The 20,452-nt window shown below is 49.7% G+C and overlaps 1 protein-coding gene across 1 annotated transcript in view; it reads right to left on the bottom strand.

Annotated features, from left to right (window-relative positions):
- LOC105483985 (glutamine-fructose-6-phosphate transaminase 2) overlaps nucleotides 1-20,452 on the bottom strand; it is a 56,420-nt gene that overhangs the window by 14,559 nt on the left and 21,409 nt on the right. Inside the window, exons 5-13 of the mRNA XM_011745088.2 lie at nucleotides 17,477-17,535; nucleotides 16,685-16,819; nucleotides 14,160-14,221; nucleotides 10,071-10,150; nucleotides 9,433-9,550; nucleotides 3,622-3,785; nucleotides 2,117-2,212; nucleotides 1,923-2,020; nucleotides 1,504-1,624 (exon numbers count right to left, since the gene is read on the bottom strand). Of these exons, the coding sequence (XP_011743390.2) occupies nucleotides 1,504-1,624; nucleotides 1,923-2,020; nucleotides 2,117-2,212; nucleotides 3,622-3,785; nucleotides 9,433-9,550; nucleotides 10,071-10,150; nucleotides 14,160-14,221; nucleotides 16,685-16,819; nucleotides 17,477-17,535 (933 nt within the window). The remainder of the gene's footprint in view (nucleotides 1-1,503; nucleotides 1,625-1,922; nucleotides 2,021-2,116; nucleotides 2,213-3,621; nucleotides 3,786-9,432; nucleotides 9,551-10,070; nucleotides 10,151-14,159; nucleotides 14,222-16,684; nucleotides 16,820-17,476; nucleotides 17,536-20,452) is intronic.

The raw sequence follows: 20,452 nt of genomic DNA, 5'->3' as shown, positions 1-20,452 counted from the left end.
GTTCTGTCTGCAGGGCCACGGCTCCGAACTCAAATTAAATTCAGCATAAGCCAGACTATAAAATCAAAACTGTTGAAATCCTCAAGAGTCGGGAGGCTGTTCTGTCTGCAGGGCCACGGCTCTTGGCTGTGTCTGTCCCAGCTTTGCAGGGCAGGCAGGGGCCGCCCGGTACTAGGCGGCCCAATTCTCCTCTGTGTTTTTCTTTCTTCGGAGCCCTGGGTTATGGCACTGGAGTGTCACGGGGTACTGCGGCGAGGGTGGGGGAAACAGGGTTCTATCTTTTGTCACCCACACCCCAGGGTTTGATAGTGTTTTTCCAATCTCATTAAAGGGCTGACTTCTATACATACAGAATTTCGGAAGCTGCCACTGCATTATTTTCATATTAGGTCCACCTCTGTTCTTTTGTTAATGTCTCCCACCAATTTATAAAATAGTTTCAGGCTCTGGCGGGATCATAAACCCAAAGGTGAATGTGACAGCAGGTCCTGGGTCATAAGGTGGGGGGCCGGATGGTCGGTGCATCTGTACTGGTTTTTCTTCGCTTGTCAACAAAATGGAAACGGTATTTAAAACTGACAATGGCAGCAGTACTAAAAGTCCCAGTAGATGATGGAGCATTACAATCAGTTGTGGTAGTAACACTGTGGTTGTATGTTTTTCTTTTATCGTTTCAATCATACAACCTGAAGTGTTTATGTGGATGAATATCATGATGCCTGGGATTGGCATCAAAGTAACCCCATGGAGAAGAGGGGTTAATATCAGTGTGTCCGACCGGCACAAGATGGGCTGGAAGAGGCTGCGATATTCATTAGATGAAAACTCTACTTTTATAAAGGTTTGGAATTATCCGTAATTAAAACATTTCAAAAGTCCTCCACGAGCTCAAGGAGACTCCAAGCCTATGGCCCTGGATCACCTCCCTGAGGCCGCTGGAGCACATGTCAAGTGTTGGGAGGGCACCGGACGGGGTGCATTTAGCTCAGGGGACCTTCCTTGGTCCTAAAAGGGAGCACCGTCTCCCCACACCTTTCTCTGCTGGGCAGCATGGGCACTGCAAGCCACAGGCCACGGCTTGGACACTTGGGCACAGAGCCCATACTGGGTCCTCCACATGACTCTCAACCTAACAGAATGTTAAAGGAGATGTTTTTTCTATTAACATAAATCAGCAAACATTTATGGGCGCCTTGGTAAGTGGTCCTTGAAGTCTTGGATAGGCAAGAAGAGGGAGAAGCCATGGGGCAGGGGAAAAACGAATGTGCGTCATTTCCAGCCCAGTCCCAGCTCTGTCACCCCCTGGCTGCATGGCCTTAGACATCTCTTGCCCTCCCCGTACAATGGCGACAGCAATCCGCGGCTCTAAGGGTTACATGACCGCTGCAAGAGCGGGTTCGCAGCACAGGGTAGCCATGCAGAGGAATTAATTGAATGATGGAGAAGAGGAGAGAGCCCAGAGCTGACCTGATGCAAGGCTGGCCACACTGCCTTGTCCCTTACCTGATTGGCTGATGAAAAAGCAAACGTCATCCCTGAACACAGGTGTGTTCCTGTCCAGAAAATCGCTGGCAAGTTCAACCATCACAGGAAGCTCGGTCAGTTCCTCCAAAACTTGCCGCGTCTGAAGCCAACAAGCATGGAGACTAAAGTGAGTCATAGGCATGACAGGGGCATGGGGCAGCTGGGCTTCTAGGGTCAGTGTGTGACACGGAACCTCACTGTCCAGGTGGCGAGGGGACTTCGGTCACCCACAGGCCACCTCGAAGATACAAGGGCTCCGTGTCATTTCTCACGCTAGCTCATGGGAATGGGTCCGAGGGCTTAGCCACATTCAGAAGGCCAAATGAGTGATAAGACTGAAGGCCAGTGTCTAGTCCCAGACTGCTGTGGATTTCCCCACACGCATGTGTCCCACTTACAGCCACGGCAGCGTGGTAGCTGGTCCCACAGCCAATCACGATGAGCCTTCGGCATCGTCGGATCTCCTTCAAGTGGTCCTTCAGGCCCCCCAGGAGCACTGCAGGGCACACGGCAGGGCGTTAACATTGACACAGTCACCGCATTCCCTGAGACTAGGCACAGGCGGAGCCTCCCCACAGAGTGCAGGAATTACCTGTGTTGGTCTCAAAATTCACCCGACCTCTCATAGTATTGAAAACGGACTCTGGCTGCTCGAAGATCTCCTTCTGCATAAATGCGCTGAAGTTACCTGGTCAAATAAACGTCTGGTCAGTTTTAATTTCATTATATTTCACTGCTTTTCATTATGCAGTAGTGATAGCAGCTCCTGTCAAGTTTACTGCAGATTCCCAAAGGCATCCCCAGGGATTATCCTGCCTGACACTCACTACCATCAGAGGCAAGCAGGTCAGGGACCAGGGCTCTCTCCAATTTACATATCGGACCCTGCAGCTTGAGGGAGGGAGGGATTTGCCCCAGGCATGCAAGTAACAAACGGCCTGGCTGGTCCCTTTGGGCCATGCTCCCTTAGCAAGGCCAAACGCAAGTAAAGTGCTTCCCTCCCAAAAAGCCACCCAGCTAGGAAAGTACAGCTAAGCCCAAAGCAACAGGCAATTTTCCTTTTAATAAACACCCTCCTAGTTTCCGTAATAAAAACCTTCCCAGCCACACAGGCATTTCCGGGGCTCTGGTTTGAGTGGGACTGGATGGTGCTGACGGGACAATGGGGCTGCAGGTGTTCAAGCCCCGATGCAGCAGCTACACCTGATGCTCTGGAGGTGCCCACAGGTGGGGCAGGCCGTGTTCTCGGGGATACACATACTCATGACGCCAACACGCCAGTGCTCCCAGCCTGTCGCCCATGACCTGGCACGTGTGCGATGAGCAAACCAAGCAAGTGGGGGGAGTGAGGGGTGGCCACCGTAGGGGAGGGGTTGGGGAAGGACCATGGCAGACTCTGAGGGGTGACATTTCAGGGCAGCTGGAGGCAATGAAAGGAACCAGTCCTACGAGAAGAACAGTGAATGCAGGGGCTGTGGCGGGGCACAGTGGGACAGTGGGTTGGGTGTGGTGGGGCCAGGCTTTAGCTCTGGCAGGAGTGTGGGGGTTTGTGGGCTGCAGCAGGGAGTTTAGATTTTATTCTAACAACAGCAGGAAACCACTGGAGGGCCTTGAGCCGCGGGAGGATCACGGGGACTGAATCAGGTTCTTACAAGTTTGCTTAGGCTACCCTGTGGGGTAGAGGTTGTAGGGGATGGAAGTGGGTGCAGACAGAGAGGCTCTGCTTGTAGGGAGAAGGTGTACCCCCAAACCCCCATTTACTGCAGACCTGCAGACTTCCACCCAGAGGAGAAACGATGCCTGAGGGTGGGAATGTGATCCCCGGAGTTGGCGAAGGAAGGCAGTGGACACACCGGGCTCAGTTCCAGTAGGGAGGACCTGGCGCCTGGCTGCAGACAGGAGCCCCCGCTTGGAGGCACCAGGCCAGCCTCCCCACATCCCCTCACCTGTGCAAGCCACAGGCTACCTGCAGCCCCGCCCTGGTGGCCACGGAGGGCAGGAGGGCTGTGGCCTCTACTAGGGCCAGGCAGAGTGTCAGGAGCTCCACCAGACACTGGCTCCCGAGGCTGCTGCACACGGGCTCTAGGGGACACCTGCCTTTCATGATTTGCTGCAGTTCCATCTGCAAGGTCTGGATGGCTCGAGACGGGTCATCACTGGCCGAGCGCTTGACCCGGTGAATGGAGAGTTTCCCATCAGCCGCTGCGGCAATGTCGTCGTCCTCCAGGAAGATGACCCGGTTGGTGTGCTCTATGATGGCGCTGGCGGAAGGGAAACAGGCGTTATCAGGCCCTGCCCTGAGCAGTTACGAGGCAGCAGCCCCTGCCGATTCCCAAGCGTGGGGGCCACATCGTTGGCATTTCAGGAGGGACAGAGACACCACAAGGAAAACACCGATTTGCAGGTGAATCTTCGTCTTCTCCACTCGTCCTCCCGTCCCCACGGAATTATTTTGATGCCAGTCCCAGACATTATATCATTTCTTCTGTAAACACTTTAGCTCTAAAACTATTTTAACCTACTATAATACCGTAATCATATCTAACATTAATAGTTGTTCCTTTATATCATCAAATAGTCAGCATGTTCACGTTTCTCCAATAATCTCACGGCTCTCTTTTTATAACTGGTTTCTTCAAATCAGGATCCAAACAATGTCACCTCTGGAGGATACTCGAGAACCAACACATTATTCTGAGTCATAAAGGGAAAGAATAAAGCATTCATCTTGCCTATCTAAACAATTTGTCTTTCAGGACAACCACACATTGTATGAAGGCAAGTCTCTCTAAGAAGTGATACAGCTAGTAACGAATAAATAATAGAATTAGAATAATTAATTTATGAACTCCTAATTATTAATAGCTCTAATCAAGGACCATCCATTGCTGTTGAAACCAGAAGGTGAAAAGCTGGATGAAGCTTTATCATGGATGGATAAGGCTGGCAACACTCAAACCCGTGATGGCTCTCAGCACAGAAAGAGAGCTGGTGAGACATTGTCTGCCTCCTGATGGAAGGACACACCACCAACTATGTATTCTTGCCCAAAAAATCAAACCTGAGTAAGACTGAGCTTTTAACACTCGTAAACTCCAGTGTACAGGGAAACAGAGGAAGATGGTAAATAACACCAGGGGGTGCACTCAGCAAATCCCAGACAACGGGAAGCTCATCAGGACAAAATACCTAGTTTCCTTTTTTTTTTTTTTTTTGAGACGGAGTCTCACTCTGTGGCCCAGGCTGGAGTGCAGTAGAGTGATCTCGGCTCACTGCAACCTCCGCCTCCCGGGTTCACGCCATTCTCCTGCCTCAGCCTCCCGAGTAGCTGGGACTACAGGTGCCCACCACCATGCCCGGCTAATTTTTTTGTCTTTAGTAGAGACGGGGTTTCACTGTGTTAGCCAGGATGGTCTCGATCTCCTGACCTTGTGATCAGCCCGCCTCGGCCTCCCAAAGTGCTGGGATTACAGGCGTGAGCCACCACGTCCAACCAAGACCTAATTTCTTACACAGGCGCATACATGTACACAAAGGAGCCCTAAAAGTAATCTACAAGCTATGCTTACCAAAGAAACATAGGGTCATTGTGTTTATTTTTATAATTTTCTCTGTATGGAAAGAAACAATGATTTTTTTTTCCCTTGAGATCATAATACAAAGTGGCTTTTTAAATAATTTTAAGTTTGAAAAGTTGCTAAATGAACAAGAATGGTAATTAATGGTGTATAGTTGTGGTATAAACCATCAGGTCGGGCTTGAAGGATTACTGATAAAACACTCTTGGCCGGGTGCCCTGGGTCACACCTGTAATCCCAGCACTTTGGGAGGCCGAGGCGGGCGGATCACCTGAGGTCAGGAGTTTGAGACCAACCTGGTCAACAAGGTAAAACCCTGTCTCTACTAAAAATACAAAAATTAGCTGGGTGTGGTGGCATGCACCTGTAATCCCAGCTACTCGGGAGGCAGGAGAATCACTTGAACCCAGGAGGTGGAGGTTGCAGTGGGCTGAGATTGTGCCACTGCACTCCAGCCTGGGTGACAGAGCAAGACTCCGTCTCAAAAAAAAAGAAAAGAAAAAAAAAAAAAAAAAAAAAAACCACTCTCATTCTATCAAGAGCCACACCCACATGTGAATGCCTGAAAATGGACACTTAACTCCTGGTGCAAAGGTAAGGAGGGAAACTATCAAGGTCTAAGGCTCTAAGAGAGGGATATCCAGCCAGATCCTAGGAAGAAACAGATAGAAGGATGGCAAGCCACTGTACTGGAAAAAGTATTTTAAACAAAACTTTGTATGTACAAATAACTTTGTATATGTTGCATGAAAGTGTACAAATAACTTTGTATACGTTGTATAAAAGTATACTAATAACTTTGTATACGTTGTATAAAAGTATACTAATAACTTTGTATACGTTGTATAAAAGTATACTAATAACTTTGTATACGTTGTATAAATGTATACAAATAACTGTATACTTTGTATAAATGTATACAGAGTTTTGCATAAAAGTATAGTTTTATACAAAACTCTGTCTAAAAGTATACTTTTTTTGTATAAAAAGTAGAACTATGGAGTGACAAGAAGTAAAAATGGCCCCGTCCTATCTCCAAGAGATCGACACTGCTTACCTTGTAGCATTAACCAACCAACAATGCATGATCCATGTGTGTTTATATTTATGTGTGCAAGTACATATGTTTGTTTAAATATAATTATTTTATTTCCAAAATGAGTAGTAATGTAATCTAGTCATTAAGACCACTGACCCACAAGTTAGGCCTGAGGTGCACTCGGGGCCTCTGCCTCTTGCCAGTCCTGTGCCCGTGGACAACATCCATCGCCCCCTGGAGTTCCTGTCTCAGGTTCCGCCTCTGTAAAAAGAGTTGTGCCTTCCCCAGAGGTCTGTCGTGATTATTGGATGGGATCCTGGCGAGGCCCTCATACCGTGCCCCGCACACACTGGCCACCATTGCCCAAAAGCTGGACAGCGTGCTCACATCTGGGAGGGCCACCTGCCGTTCCTCTTTCTCAGCATGTGTTGTCTTTCTTGTCTCTACCTTACACATGACAGAATCACTTCCTGACGTTCCAAAGGTATAAACAAATAAAAGAATCTGGAGGGTCGAGCCGGGCGCGGTGGCTCACACCTGTAATCCCAGCACTTTGGGAGGCTGAGGCAGGCAGATGATGAGGTCAGGAGATGGAGACCATCCTGGCGAACACGGTGAAATCCCATCTCTACTAAAAATACAAAAAATTAGCCGGGCGTGGTGGGGGCCGCCTGTAGTCCCAGCAACTCGGGAGACTGAGGCAGGAGAATGGCGTGAACCTGGGAGGTGGAGCTTGCAGTGAGCCGAGATTGTGCCACTACACTCCAAACTGGGTGACAGAGCCAGACTCCATCTCAAAAAAAAAAAAAAGAATCTGGAGGGTCTTAATTACAACGCAGAATTCACAGATTAATTTGGGGGAGAGTCAATATTTTTTAAAAACAACTTGTAATCATTAAATTAATTTTAAATGTTGAGTGCATTAATTTTTGAAAATAGCGGCCGGGCGCGGTGGCTCAAGCCTGTAATCCCAGCACTTTGGGAGGCCGAGACGGGCGGATCACGAGGTCAGGAGATCGAGACCATCCTGGCTAACACGGTGAAACACCGTCTCTACTAAAAAATACAAAAAACTAGCCAGGCGAGGTGGCGGGCGCCTGTAGTCCCAGCTACTCGGGAGGCTGAGGCAGGAGAATGGTCTAAACCCGGGAGGCGGAGCTTGCAGTGAGCTGAGATCCGGCCACTGCACCCCAGCCTGGGCGACAGAGCAAGACTCTGTCTCAAAAAAAAAAAAAAAAAAAAAAAAAAAAAAAAAAAAAAAAAATTTTTGAAAATAGCTACTCTGGAAGCTGAGGCAGGAGGATCCCTTGAGTCCAGGAGTTAGTTTGAGGACAGCCTGGGCAACTTAATGAGATCCCATCTCAAAAAAAAAAAATAAATAAGATGAGAATATTAAACCTTCCTACTGAGGAATGTGGAATCTCTTCCTATATTCAAACCTCTTACTTCCTCACGGTAAATTTCTGTAGTTTTCTCCAAACATGTTCTGGAATATTTTTGTTAAAATTTACTCTAAGGAATTTAATTAAAGCATTTTTTTTTTTCCAGCTATGGTGAATAGTATTGCTTTTTGGGTTCACTTAACGTTTGCTGACTGCCTCGTGCCTGGTCACGTGAGGTGACACCTGAGAACAGGGTGGACATGGTCCCACTCGAACCAGATACAGCTTAGTGGCTAACGCCAGGATATAGGATTTCCACACCTTTACTCCCAGCTGCTAGTACTATCAGTTCTAACAGCCTTTTGGCTGGATTTAAAAATGTATAATAGATAGTATTCCCTACAAATAATTATTTCCTCTCAGGCATTCATGCCTTTTTTTTCCCTAAAAAAAGAAACCTCTGGCAGGGCACGGTGGCTCACGCCTGTAATCCCAGCACTTTGGGAGGCCGAGGAGGGTGGATCATGAGGTCAGGAGATGGAGACCATCCTGGCTAACACGGTGAAACCCAGTCTCTACTAAAAATACAAAAAATTAGCCGGGCGTGGTAGGGGGGCGCCTGTAGTCCCAGCTACTCAGGAGACTGAGGCAGGAGAATCGCTTGAACCCAGAGGCGCAGGTTGCAGTGAGCCGAGACTGTGCCACTGCACTCCAGTCTGGGCGACAGAGCGAGACAAAATAAATAAATAAATAAAAATAAAAAAAGAAACATCTATCATATTTCATTGAATATAAGTTACTATTTATCGCTAAGATCACAATTATTTGACAAACTTCTAAGAAATAAAAAAGCTTCAACAAATTCTAATGGCACAATGCCAAAATCTACAATTCTCTGTGTTTTAGAATCACTGAAATAACACCAGCGTCTCGCTGGTACTCTCGGCGTGTTCTAAGGAGCACCATTTGGGAAAGCTGCCCCAACCTCCGCGCTAGGTACGACGCTGGCTGTGCGTTTCACCAGGCCTTGCCTCCCTGTCACTCCGGTTTCCCAGGAGATCTGACCTGGTGTCCTCCCTGCCTCACAGCACGGCCCTATTAGATGCTGGTCGGGAAAGAGAAAAACCATCAAGAATGGAAACATAGCAAAGGCCCAAGCCTTCGGGTCTTTGAAGAAGGTACCAGAGGTCATTATAGAGGTTTTCTACTTCAAATGGCAGGAAAGTGCTTTGGTTCTCTCTCTCTCTCTCTCTCTCTCTCTCTCTCTCTCTCTGTGTGTGTGTGTGTGCCTGTGTGTATAACTTTTTTTTTTCCTGAAATGAGTATAAAGTAGAATTTCTCAAATTTCAAAATCGTTATTTGGTGGATGGATGAGAGCATGGACTTCAGAATCCATTGAAAAACTCCCTGTGTCTTCGCTCCGTCTTTCACAAATGGTCTCAATCCAGGCAAAGGCAGGGAGGGCGTGGGAGGGACCGAGGTCTAGACACACCTGTCTCATCTAAAGGGGGCAGCCTCTGAGCAGATCCAGACACCTGCCACCCGAGAGGGGGCTGCACGGCGTGCCCAGACCTGGTAGTTCTTCCAGAGAAGCTAGAGATTCAGATTTTTCTGTGAAATCTCCAAATTTTACAACATTGGCAACTAACCCATTCATTTGGTGCAGGCTCGAAACATTGTGCCCACCAGTGCGTCTGGCCTTTGGCCACCAGGGCTGCCTACCAGTCATGCAGGTGCTCCTAGGACAAGGACTCCAGGCCCAGGGCCAGGGATGGCTGAACTCTTTGGCCCTGTGACGTGCTGAGCCCACGACAGCTCACATGGAAGGATGAGTAAGAACCGGCAGTATTTAGACAGGCATTCTTTGATTACATAATCCCAGGAAGGGAAGAGAAGAAGGCTCAGTTACCTTGCATCAGAAGCAAAGAAGAATTCCACGGCCTTGTCGCCCACAGCGTGCAGGCAGGCGGAGCTGTCCAGCCTCTTCATCCGTGTCTTACAGATATTCTTCACATTCTCCAGAGTGCCTAGCAAATGGAGGAATGGGTTGCAAATCCCACTGGGATGTTTTGTTTGCATAACATGCAGCAAGGAACCAATTTCCCCTCTGAATATGTGTGGGAGAAATTTGCAATTTTTAGCTTTGGCTATGTCAGCCAAATCGCGTAAAAGATCCCCAAATAGCACAGTACCACTGCAGAAGCATTTAAATGGCTACAGTGTGAGAGGAATGCAAACAAAAACAAATCAAAGAAGCACTCAAATCAAAGCCCAGTTGCTGTCATACAACGCCACTTCTGTGTATGTTTGACAATATACAAAATCATGATAAATTCACGTCCATAATAAAAAGCTTTAAAAAATGGAGCCAAGTCTCAGTTGCACAAAAACCTTTTAGACCTGGAGCCATGCGCCTGTTGGGTCTGGCTCAGAGTGGGGCTTCCTTGCCTCAGAGGGGAGCTGACCGTGCCCCGTGCCAGAGCAGCTGCCGAGTCCTGCGACGCCAGGCAGCAGCTGCGCCGTTCCAGTACTTCTTGAGAAACTTACACGTCCTGTATAAGACGGGGATCTGTTCTGTGGAGAGCTTGTATTTGCTCCGGACTCCGATGAGAAGGGGGCTGCCTCTCCTGTAGGGAGAAGGAGGCATCCCATTACCCATTGCCTTTGACACCCAGGGCTGGGTGTCTGCCCAGCATCGGAGGTAGGATCCCCAAATCCAGCCCTTTCCCAGGGGCGGAGGGTCCTGTTTAGGTCCCACAGGATGGAAAGGCCAGCTCCTGAGTCTCAGGTTCCTGACTTGGCATCACCTTCCTGCCCAGTAAGCCTGGTAACCTGTCCCACTCCCACCCTCCTAGGCCGGGCCTCCTCCAGTCCAGTCGAGTCCCCACGTGTGACCAACCCACACGGTTAGATGGCAGAGGCTGAGCGTTCGGCAGCGGATGAGGCGCTGGTGGGCCACGGGGCACTCTGGGTCTCCACCCAGCCAAGGCCGCAGCACGTCCCTCTAACAATAGGGCTCTGCACCCACCGTCTGCCCAAAGACCCCCTGTTGTTCCTTCCCTTCCCCAGCCCAGTTCTCCGGCATTAGTGGGCACTGGTCGGACTGACTTTTGTATATTCTCTACTTTGTAGGTGACATAAGGCGATTTCTTGGGTGGTTGTCTCTGCCTGAGTGACACCCCACAGATGAAGTTTAGAATCGTCACCCTGTACCACGCAGACTTCATCATAAAGGGGACAATGACTGTCACAGGCAAAATCTCAGGGAGTCTGCAGCTGGCCAAGGTGAGGGGCCCTCACTCAGGCCTCCGGTCCCGGCATCACTGTCTCAGCAACTGGAGCCGACTCTCTGAGCACTCGGCAGGGGATCTTTAGGAAAGAGCTGTAGGATATTTCCTTCTGATTCACAGCTTCTAGGGGTGAATGTGATTAAGAGCTCACGATTTGGCCGGGCGCGGTGGCTCACACCTGTAATCCCAGCACTTTGGGGGGCCAAGGCGGGCAGATCATGAGATCAGGAGTTCGAGACCAGCCTGGCCAACATAATGGAACCCTGTCTCTACTAAAAACACAAAAATTAGCCGGGCATGGTGGCAGGCGCCTGTAATTCCAGTTACTTGGGAGGTTGAGACAAGAGAACCACTTGAACCCGGGAGGCAGAGGTTGCAGTGAACCAAGATCGCACCACTGCACTCCAGCCCAGGGACAGAGCAAGACTCCATGTCTAAATAAATAAATAAATAAACAAAAAGATCTCATGATTTAAATGACATCCTGCTTCCAAAATCTCATCCTTTTCTCATTCTTATAAATTACAACATGCAAATAAAATTTACCATGGGTGTGCACGGAAATAAGTGGCTCACTCTGGTAATGCGAACGCTCTAAACCTGCAGTTCTTAGAAACCAGGCAGGTAAAATTGCAGTAGTTACTAAAGGATGTGTGCCTTTTCCCCTCTAGACATTAATTTACTGATAAGAAAAAAGCACAGACAAACACTGTAATAAGACAATTTAAGAGAGCTGTTGCAAACACATGAATTAGAATACAATCCAGTAACATCTCACCTTAGGCGATTTCTTGCTAACGTAGATCAATGAACTAATGAAGTGCTTGCTCATCCACCTGAATCCAGCCCACATACATCCATCATCCATTAGCCTGACTCAATGCAGTTCCTAAATTTTTCTTCAACCATCACAGACCTTGTTTTCCAGTCACATTGGCCTGTTTCGATCCCACTTAGGACTTCTCAAAGCGGGGGACAAAGTCTGGGGCTTTGAGGAAGATGCTATGAACACTTTGAATATTTCAATCATTTATTGTCTAAAGCAAATCTGAGACATAGTTCTGGGGCCAGTGGGGAACTAGCATAAATAGTTTATAATAATGGCAGTGAGAAAGTAGGTGGTTATCTAATTTTCTTGGCAAATGACCCCACCAAATTTTACTGCTGTAGACTGAGCTCTGCTGTTTCTCTAGACCTTGAGACATAATTCTCCCAAGACAACCCGAAGATTGTCCTGGAGGTTATAGAGCCCTCGGCTACAGGCAATTTTTAAAAATAAAGCTGGCAGGGCGCGGTGGCTCACGCCTGTAACCCCAGCACTTTGGGAGGCTGAGGCGGGCGGATCACAAGGTCAGGAGATTGAGACCACGGTGAAACCCCGTCTCTACTAAAAATACAAAAAATTAGCCGGGCGCGGTGGCGGGCGCCTGTAGTCCCAGCTACTCAGGAGGCTGAGGCAGGAGAATGGCGTGAACCCAGGAGGCGGAGCTTGCAGTGAGCCGAGATCGCGCCACTGCACTCCAGCCTGGGCGACAGAGCGAGACTCCGTCTCAAAAAAAAAAAAAAAAGAAAAAGAAAAATAAAGCTTTATTGTTTCTTCACGCTGCCTTCTTCGGAGTTCATTAAAATAGTAAATCATGATAAAATTGGATTTTAGGCCGGGCGCGGTGGCTCAAGCCTGTAATCCCAGCACTTTGGGAGGCCGAGATGGGCGGATCACAAGGTCAGGAGATCGAGACCATCCTGGCTAACACGGTGAAACCCCGTCTCTACTAAAAAATACAAAAATCTAGCCGGGCGAGGTGGCGGGTGCCTGTAGTCCCAGCTACTTGGGAGGCTGAGGCAGGAGAATGGCGTAAACCTGGGAGGCGGAGCTTGCAGTGAGCTGAGATCCGGCCACTGCACTCCAGCCTGGGCGACAGAGGGAGACTCCGCCTCAAAAAAAAAAAAAAAAAAAAATTGGATTTTAAAAAGGGCTTCTAAATTTGATACGAACCAACTGGTATTTTATAATTTTATGAATTGAAGGAATTAAATTCCAAATGGCAAATTAGTTCCAGTCTTAGAAAAGGTTGAAAAAATGATGATAAACTCCTGTTGTTTCCTGCTGAGATACTATGCCAGTCTGGGAGAGAGAGTCTCACCCTCTCCGGCCCAGTCTCCCAGGCCACAGGTTCATTCTAGACGGCTCCCCTGGGCTTCAGATGAAGTCCGCAGCCCACAGGGCACTGAGGCCATTTAGAGCCGGCCTCTGTCCGCCTCTCCACTCCCCGCAGCCTTTGAGGCCCTGGAGCGGTGTCCATTACCACTTTGCTCACCACTATCTCCCGTGCCTGGTACACAGCAGGTGTCAGTAAACACACTGAGCCTGGAACGCCTCCGTCCCACCAATGCCTTGCACCATGCCCCACCTTGCCAGCGGGGATCCTTGGAGGTCCCACTCCCTCTGGGCCCCTTGCCTGTGCTCATGCTGGTTCCTCTTCCCACTGCCTGCCTGACCCAGGCAGCCCCCTGCCTGGGGCTACCTGCCACTGCCCCCTGCCAGGTGAGGTGATGTCCTGTGCTGGGGTCCGGCATAGAGCATCACCATCCTCTGCCCTTCTCTGCCCTCCTGCACAACTGTTCAGCCCTGCAAGGCAGGGACCAGGTCAGATGCCACTAAGTCCCCAGGGCCCAGCACACAGTAAGTGCACAGCAAGTATTAGCTGCATAGTTGGATGGATGGATGGACGGATGGATGGATGGATGGATGGATGATCAACCCATCTGAATACAAACAGGATGGCACTTAATCTGTTTCTGTAAATCCGTGCAGCACTGGGGGCCCACATAACAGAGGGACACATGGGGGCACCCAGGCTCTCTGGGCTGATTTCTGGGATGCTCCTTTGCGAAGGTGAAGCTTGAGCTCTGGGCCTTCAAGGCCTCTTCTGTACTGGATCTAAATCCATATTCACTTTGCTCCCTAGTTTCATGTTCATAATTTTGCACGCTTTTTCTTAAAGGGGGACCCCATATTGTACAGGCTTCAAGCCCCACAAAACCTGGCTCTGCCCCATTTGTACAAATGTATTTATAAGTGGAATCTGTTGCCCACCTCTAAAAATCTGTGGAGATTTCAAATACAAATCCAACTTTCTGGTTTCTTTCTTTTTAAATTCAGAAGTGTAGCACCACCAGCCATGGGTGGGGGGGAACGTGGTCCCCGGGGCTGAACCATAGTTGTCCTTTAGATACCACAAGTGCCTTCCAGCATGCCAGAGGCCCTACTTCTCCCTTCTCCCTCCAGCTAAGTGATTTTATTTCATTTCTTTCTTATGGGAAATGCCGGTGGGTTCCGCCTCACCGTGTGGCAACAGCTTCTCCTGGGTAGTGGATGCTCTTGAAAACCAGCGCGAACGCACCTTCCTGAAAACACACAAACAAACAGTGAGGGTCAACTCGTTCTAGCAGCCACGCTCTGCGGCCTGTCCACAGCCGAGATGGGTCCCCCGGGCCCCTCTTCATGGCGGGAGGTTCCTGGGGTCCGTCAGGGAGCTGAGGGCAGAACAGCGCATCTGGGGTGACATCACGAGGAAAAGCAAAACAGACGGGGCCACGGGAAGTACCACGAACCGGAAGTGTGAATTCCACGGTGAGTAACGTGCAGCTTGCCCAGGCCCACGGGGAGCCTGGCAGGGGTGCCAGCTGGGCGGACAGGGGCAGTGAGAGTCACAGGAGATGATAGCTGGGGCCAGGCTGCCCTGCCCTGCTCAGGGACAGCACCTACTCAGCCCCTGTGACCTGCACTTTCGCTCAACACACGGTAGGGCCTGGGTTCAAGTCCTGGCTCCATCCCTTAACTGGGCTAGCCCTTTAGCCTTCTTTGGTCTCATTTTCCTCATCTGTGAAGGAAGTGACAACAGTGCCACCTGGCGTGGCTTCTGTGATGATAAGCCAGTGCACCGAGCCCGGCATACGGGGACCCGAGAGAAGAACAGGTTGTTATTATCGCTACTGCTATTATCATTTCTGTGAATATGACTGTCACTCGCCCTCTGGGCCTCAGCTGGTGAATTTGTGCAAAGTCAGAACTAGAATCCAGTTCTCCTAACACAAGAATCCAGATGGTTTTCCGACTTAAATTCTTGGTGTAAATTCCTCCCCTACGTCATGACCATCCTGTACTAACTTACCACAACCCTAGCAGAGCTCAGTTATGTATAACCAGCTGCAAATCTGAATTTCCACATGAAATCCTCCAAGTGTGGGAGCCACGGGCAGCCCCAGGCCCTGTGTGGTCAGCGTGTTGGGTCCAGGTTGCCAACTCAGCTACAAGACCAGAGGAACCTGAGTCAGCGTCCCCAGGCCTCAGTGGGGCTTTCAAACCGCCACAAACCAGGGGGCTTCAGGCAGACCCTGGTGCTTCTGTCAACCACAAAACAGGACTGAACAGAAAAACACTGCTCATTCTCTGCCAAAAAGAGCCCTGTACTGTCGCAGGTAGGAAAAGTCTTAAGTTTAAAAGTGTCATTATGAGCGAGGTATTTCTGAAATTTCAAAATAAAAATGGAAAAGAAGAAAGCATGCTGTAATACCTAACTGGTCACTGCACATTATCCAGCACATCAAATGTGGGATGGGCTGTTATTTATAAACACGTCCTCTAAATGATGGACCTCCAATAACAGGAATTAGAGGACAAAAAGCATTTCAACTGTAGACTTACTTTCTAAATCAGACTCTGAAAACACCTGCTCAAGAATGATACATTTTAAACTACAGGGTGGTGCCTGACAGATGTTCTGGACTCTGGGCCAGTGTCCAGGTGGCCTCAGCCCTGGAGGAGCTACTGGGTGGCACTGCTGTCTGAGAGGATGGACCCCTCTCGTCCTCCTTCACCCACATGGGCCTGTGTCTGCTCCACCTCCTCCTCCGTGTAAGGGCCTCCCCTTGGACAATACTCCCAGTGTGTGCTCCCTTCTCAGGGACTTCTGGTCCCTGGGCCCTGTCCTCTGCAACGTCCCCAATCTCTCTCTCTCTCTCTCCCTCTTTTGGGCCATTCTGTTCCGCATACAGACATGCCCTGATATCGCCTATCACAAAAACAGGCCAGGAACGGTGGCTCGCGCCTGTAAATCCCAACATTTTGGGAGGCCAAGGCAGGTGGATCACTTGAAGTCAGGAGTTCAAGACCAACCTGGTCAACAGAGTGAAACCCCCTCTACTAAAAATACAAAAATTAGCCAGGTGTGGTGGCGTGTGCCTGGAGTCTCAGCCATGCCGGAGGCTGAGGCTGGAGAATGGCTTGAACCTGGGAGGCGGCGGTTGCAGTGAGCCGAGATCACACCACTGCACTCCAGCCTGGGTGACAGACTGAGACTCTGTCTCAAAATAAAAAAAACTAAAAACACCTCCTCCCTTGGTACCACAACCCTCTCTGCACCCACAACCCCCCCTGCACCCACAACCCTCTCTGCACCCACAACCCCCCCTGCACCCACAACCCTCTCTGCACCCACAACCCTCCCTGCACCCACAACCCTCTCTGCACCCACAACCCTCCCTGCACACCACCACCAAGCTCATGTGGGCATCATAAAAAGCCACGGATTCTAATGCCAGGCACAATTTCAGAAGGGTCACAGTGAAACACGTCACTTTCTATTTGATGTTGACTTCCCAAACCACAGAGCGTCTTCCAGTTCTACAAGAGTGTCACATCCTGAGGTGAGGCGCTGTACATGAGCTGTCCTTTACCCTCAGGACTTTGTGCAAGTTTGTCTAATAAGGGTTTACAAAAAATGAAGGATTCCTTGGCACTTGCTGCTTGAAAAAAAATGTTTTTAATGAAAGAACGAAGGAATGAGTCAGACGGGATTTGTAACTCACCAACTGCTGAATGACTCTCTCGACCAGTGTTGAAAACGTAATGTCCTCAGTTTCTCTGTTGTCGAACACATATTTAATCAGCTTGGCGATGGTCTCTGTATCTGTTTCTGATTCAAACTCGTAGCCTTTGCTTTCCTGGAATATGCAGTCGGCACAGTGTGACAGATTGGTCATTGCACAATGCCTGCCTGGCCAGCTCCCTCTCCTCCCTGGTGATCTGCCCTTGGAGTGACTTAAATCGAGAACAAGGAAAACTGGGAAGGGACGAAAAATGTTTGCCAGCATCACACAGCCAAATACTTCTGAGTCACTCCGGGAGGCCCTGAGATCACCCCACCTCAGAAGCTCGCCCTTGCCACTAATCTGGACATTGCAAAATAACAGCAGTCAAAATGATAAAATACGTTGAGTCAAATCCACCCACATCCCAACTAACACCACAAAGCCTTTCAAATTTTAGACATTCACTCTCTAACTTTCTGCCCCAACTCCGCTGGTACACAAGTCGCTGTGTTATATACGCAGACGGTTTAATAAAACAAAGTTCCTGTTATTTTGATTCTGGGAATCTGCAGTGGCCCTGGAGATGAATGCTAATGCCCTGTTATCTCCTCAAACGCGATCTGCAGGGCCTGGCTCAGCCGAGGCAGAGGTTCCTGCTCAACACATTGACGTGGCTGAGTGTGAGGCTCAGTTCCCACACTGGTTTCCGCAAGGGAATGAGCTGGTTGTAAAGTTTCTGGGGAGACCAATCCCACCAGATTGAGACATCACCTGGGGGAAGCATCTTACCAGAAATTTCCTCAGATCTTTGTAATTTGTGATGATCCCATTGTGGATGACAACAAATTCTGAAAAAGAAGTTAGGAGAGAAATGCTATTGGGAAGGAAGTTCACGTCAGATGTGAAGAGAGATGATTTCAAGGCTTGAGAACTCTCGGCAAACTCCAGGCCTCAACACTTCTGTTAAGCACACTTTGTTTACAGTGATTAGCACTGATGTCTGCTACAATGGAACTGGAGATTAGCACCAGGGATGTCTAGGGCAGCGGCTGCTACAGTGGGAACCCGAGGAGATACACAGCCTTCGTTCAGTGGTTCAGTGACCAGCAGCCACCAGCCTGACCGTGCAGCGCGCTCTCCTCTGTGTGCTACTATTGTATCAAACAGGCTTTGGGGTGCATGTCCCATGAGGATGATGAACGCTTCATTCCAGAAATGATTCCAGGCAGTCTCAACTGGCTTTAGGCACAAAGAGGTCGCAAAGAACAGTCCAGCCCGTGCTTTATTGGACCCACACTGTGTTGTAAAAATATTTGAGTTTTTAAAATTCTGAGGGTTCACTTTAAAATCCTGGTTTCCTTGGGGGAAAAATCCCAGAAGTTCTGGCATCCCCAGGCTCAGCCACATTCCTGCACAGCAGGATTTGCCGGCTGCAGCTTCTCCCACCTCCCCCAGGCCTGCTGCGCTGCACTCGCACTCACGGGTGGTTTCCTGCACAGGTAGCACTCCCGCTGACCCCTCACGGTGGTTTCCTGCACAGGGAGCACTCCCGCTGACCCCTCACGGTGGTTTCCTGCACAGGGAGCACTCCCGCTGACCCCTCACGGGTGGTTTCCTGCACAGGGAGCACTCCCGCTGACCCCTCACGGGTGGTTTCCTGCACAGGGAGCACTCCCGCTGACCCCTCACGGGTGGTTTCCTGCACAGGGAGCACTCCCGCTGACCCCTCACGGGTGGTTTCCTGCACAGGGAGCACTCCCGCTGACCCCTCACGGTGGTTTCCTGCACAGGGAGCACTCCCGCTGACCCCTCACGGTGGTTTCCTGCACAGGGAGCACTCCCGCTGACCCGGGACGGGCTGGAGCGGGGTGGGCTGCGGTGAGGGATGTCTGCCTCCACCCCACTGCATTTTCTCAATAAAGAGCAGGGGTATGAGGGCCTTGAGGGAAGGGTCCAAGGCCAGCCTGATAATTTTTCTGGGCACGTAGCCCCGTTTTCCTCTCCTCCTAGAGGACATAAAGATTCCCTATTGCCCTTAAGGTTCAATAATTCCACCAGGAGGTGTCTAGATGTTGGATATGCTTCATAAATATTGACTACTTTTTTTTCAAAGCATCGCTGTGAAGTCTTATTTATTATTATTACTTTTTTTTTTTTTTTTTTTTTTTTTTGAGACGGAGTCTCGCTCTGCCGCCCAGGCTGGAGTGCAGTGGCCGGATCTCAGCTCACTGCAAGCTCCGCCTCCCGGGTTCACGCCATTCTCCTGCCTCAGCCTCCGGAGTAGCTGGGACTACAGGCGCCCGCCACCGTGCCCGGCTAGTTTTTTGTATTTTTTAGTAGAGACGGGGTTTCACCGTGTTAGCCAGGATGGTCTCGATCTCCTGACCTCGTGATCCGCCCATCTCAGCCTCCCAAAGTGCTGGGATTACAGGCTTGAGCCACCGCGCCCGGCCTATTATTACTTTTTGAGATGGACTCTCACTCTGTCGCCCAGGCTGGAATGCAGTGACATGACCTTGGCTCACTGCAACCACAGCCTCCCGGGGTTCAAGCAATTCTCTGGCCTCAGCCTCCCGAGTAGCTGGAATTACAGGTGTCCACCACCACGTCTGGCTAATCTTTGTATTTTGTTAGTAGAGACGGGGTTTCCACATGTTGGCCAGGCTGGTCTCGAACTCCTGACCTCAGGTGATCCACTCACCTCGGCCTCCCAAAGTGCTGGAATTACAGGCTTGAGCCACCACACCCGGCCTATTGACTATTTTTGATCCCCTCTTTGAATCTCTACTCAAGTTTTCCTTTATTTCAGGAAAGATTTCTCCCACAGCATTTTAAAAAATCTTTTCCGTTATTCTTTTTCTTTATTCTCACCATAATTTCCTCTATTTAAAAAAATCGTATTGTTTGTTTATGCGAGGTCACACTAAAAAATGGGAGGGCTTAAATAAGAAAAGCCCAGTTTCAACAGATGTGCTGACCACAGCTCAGCTCTGTTTTTCATTTATTTAATTTTCACTGCTCTGTGTTCTGATCGCTTCTTGTGCACACCAGTCACCCATATTAACTGGCTCCACCTCCATCCCCTTCTCCATATTAACTGGCTCCACCTCCATCCCCTTCTCCATATTAACTGGCTCCACCTCCATTCCCTTCTCCATATTAACTGGCTCCACCTCCATTCCCTTCTCCATATTAACTGGCTCCACCTCCATCCCCTTCTCCATATTAACTGGCTCCACCTCCATCCCCTTCTCCATATTAACTGGCTCCACCTCCATCCCCTTCTCCATATTAACTGGCTCCACCTCCATTCCCTTCTCCATATTAACTGGCTCCACCTCCATTCCCTTCTCCATATTAACTGGCTCCACCTCCATTCCCTTCTCCATATTAACTGGCTCCACCTCCATCCCATTCTCCATTTTGTTTAGTATCTTTGGTGATATTGGGTTTTGTTTTTTTTTTTTTTTTTTTTGAGGCGGAGTCTCACTCTGTCGCCCAGGCTGGAGTGCAGTGGCGCCATCTCGGCTCACTACAAGCTCCGCCTCCCGGGTTCATGCCATTCTCCTGCCTCAGCCTCCCCAGCAGCTGGGACCACAGGCGCTGCCACCTCGCCCGGCTAATTTTTTGTATTTTTAGTAGAGACGGGGTTTCACTGTGGTAGCCAGGATGGTCTCCATCTCCTGACCTCGTGATCCACTCGCCTCGGCCTCCCAAAGTGCTGGGATTACAGGCGTGAGCCACAGTGCCTGGCTGGTGATATTG

This window comes from Macaca nemestrina, chromosome 6, assembly GCF_043159975.1.
Source record: "Macaca nemestrina isolate mMacNem1 chromosome 6, mMacNem.hap1, whole genome shotgun sequence".
In the NCBI taxonomy this organism is placed as follows: domain Eukaryota; kingdom Metazoa; phylum Chordata; class Mammalia; order Primates; family Cercopithecidae; genus Macaca; species Macaca nemestrina.
The sequence above is the reverse complement of the archived record's forward strand: the minus strand, read 5'-3'. Positions and strand labels throughout refer to the sequence as shown.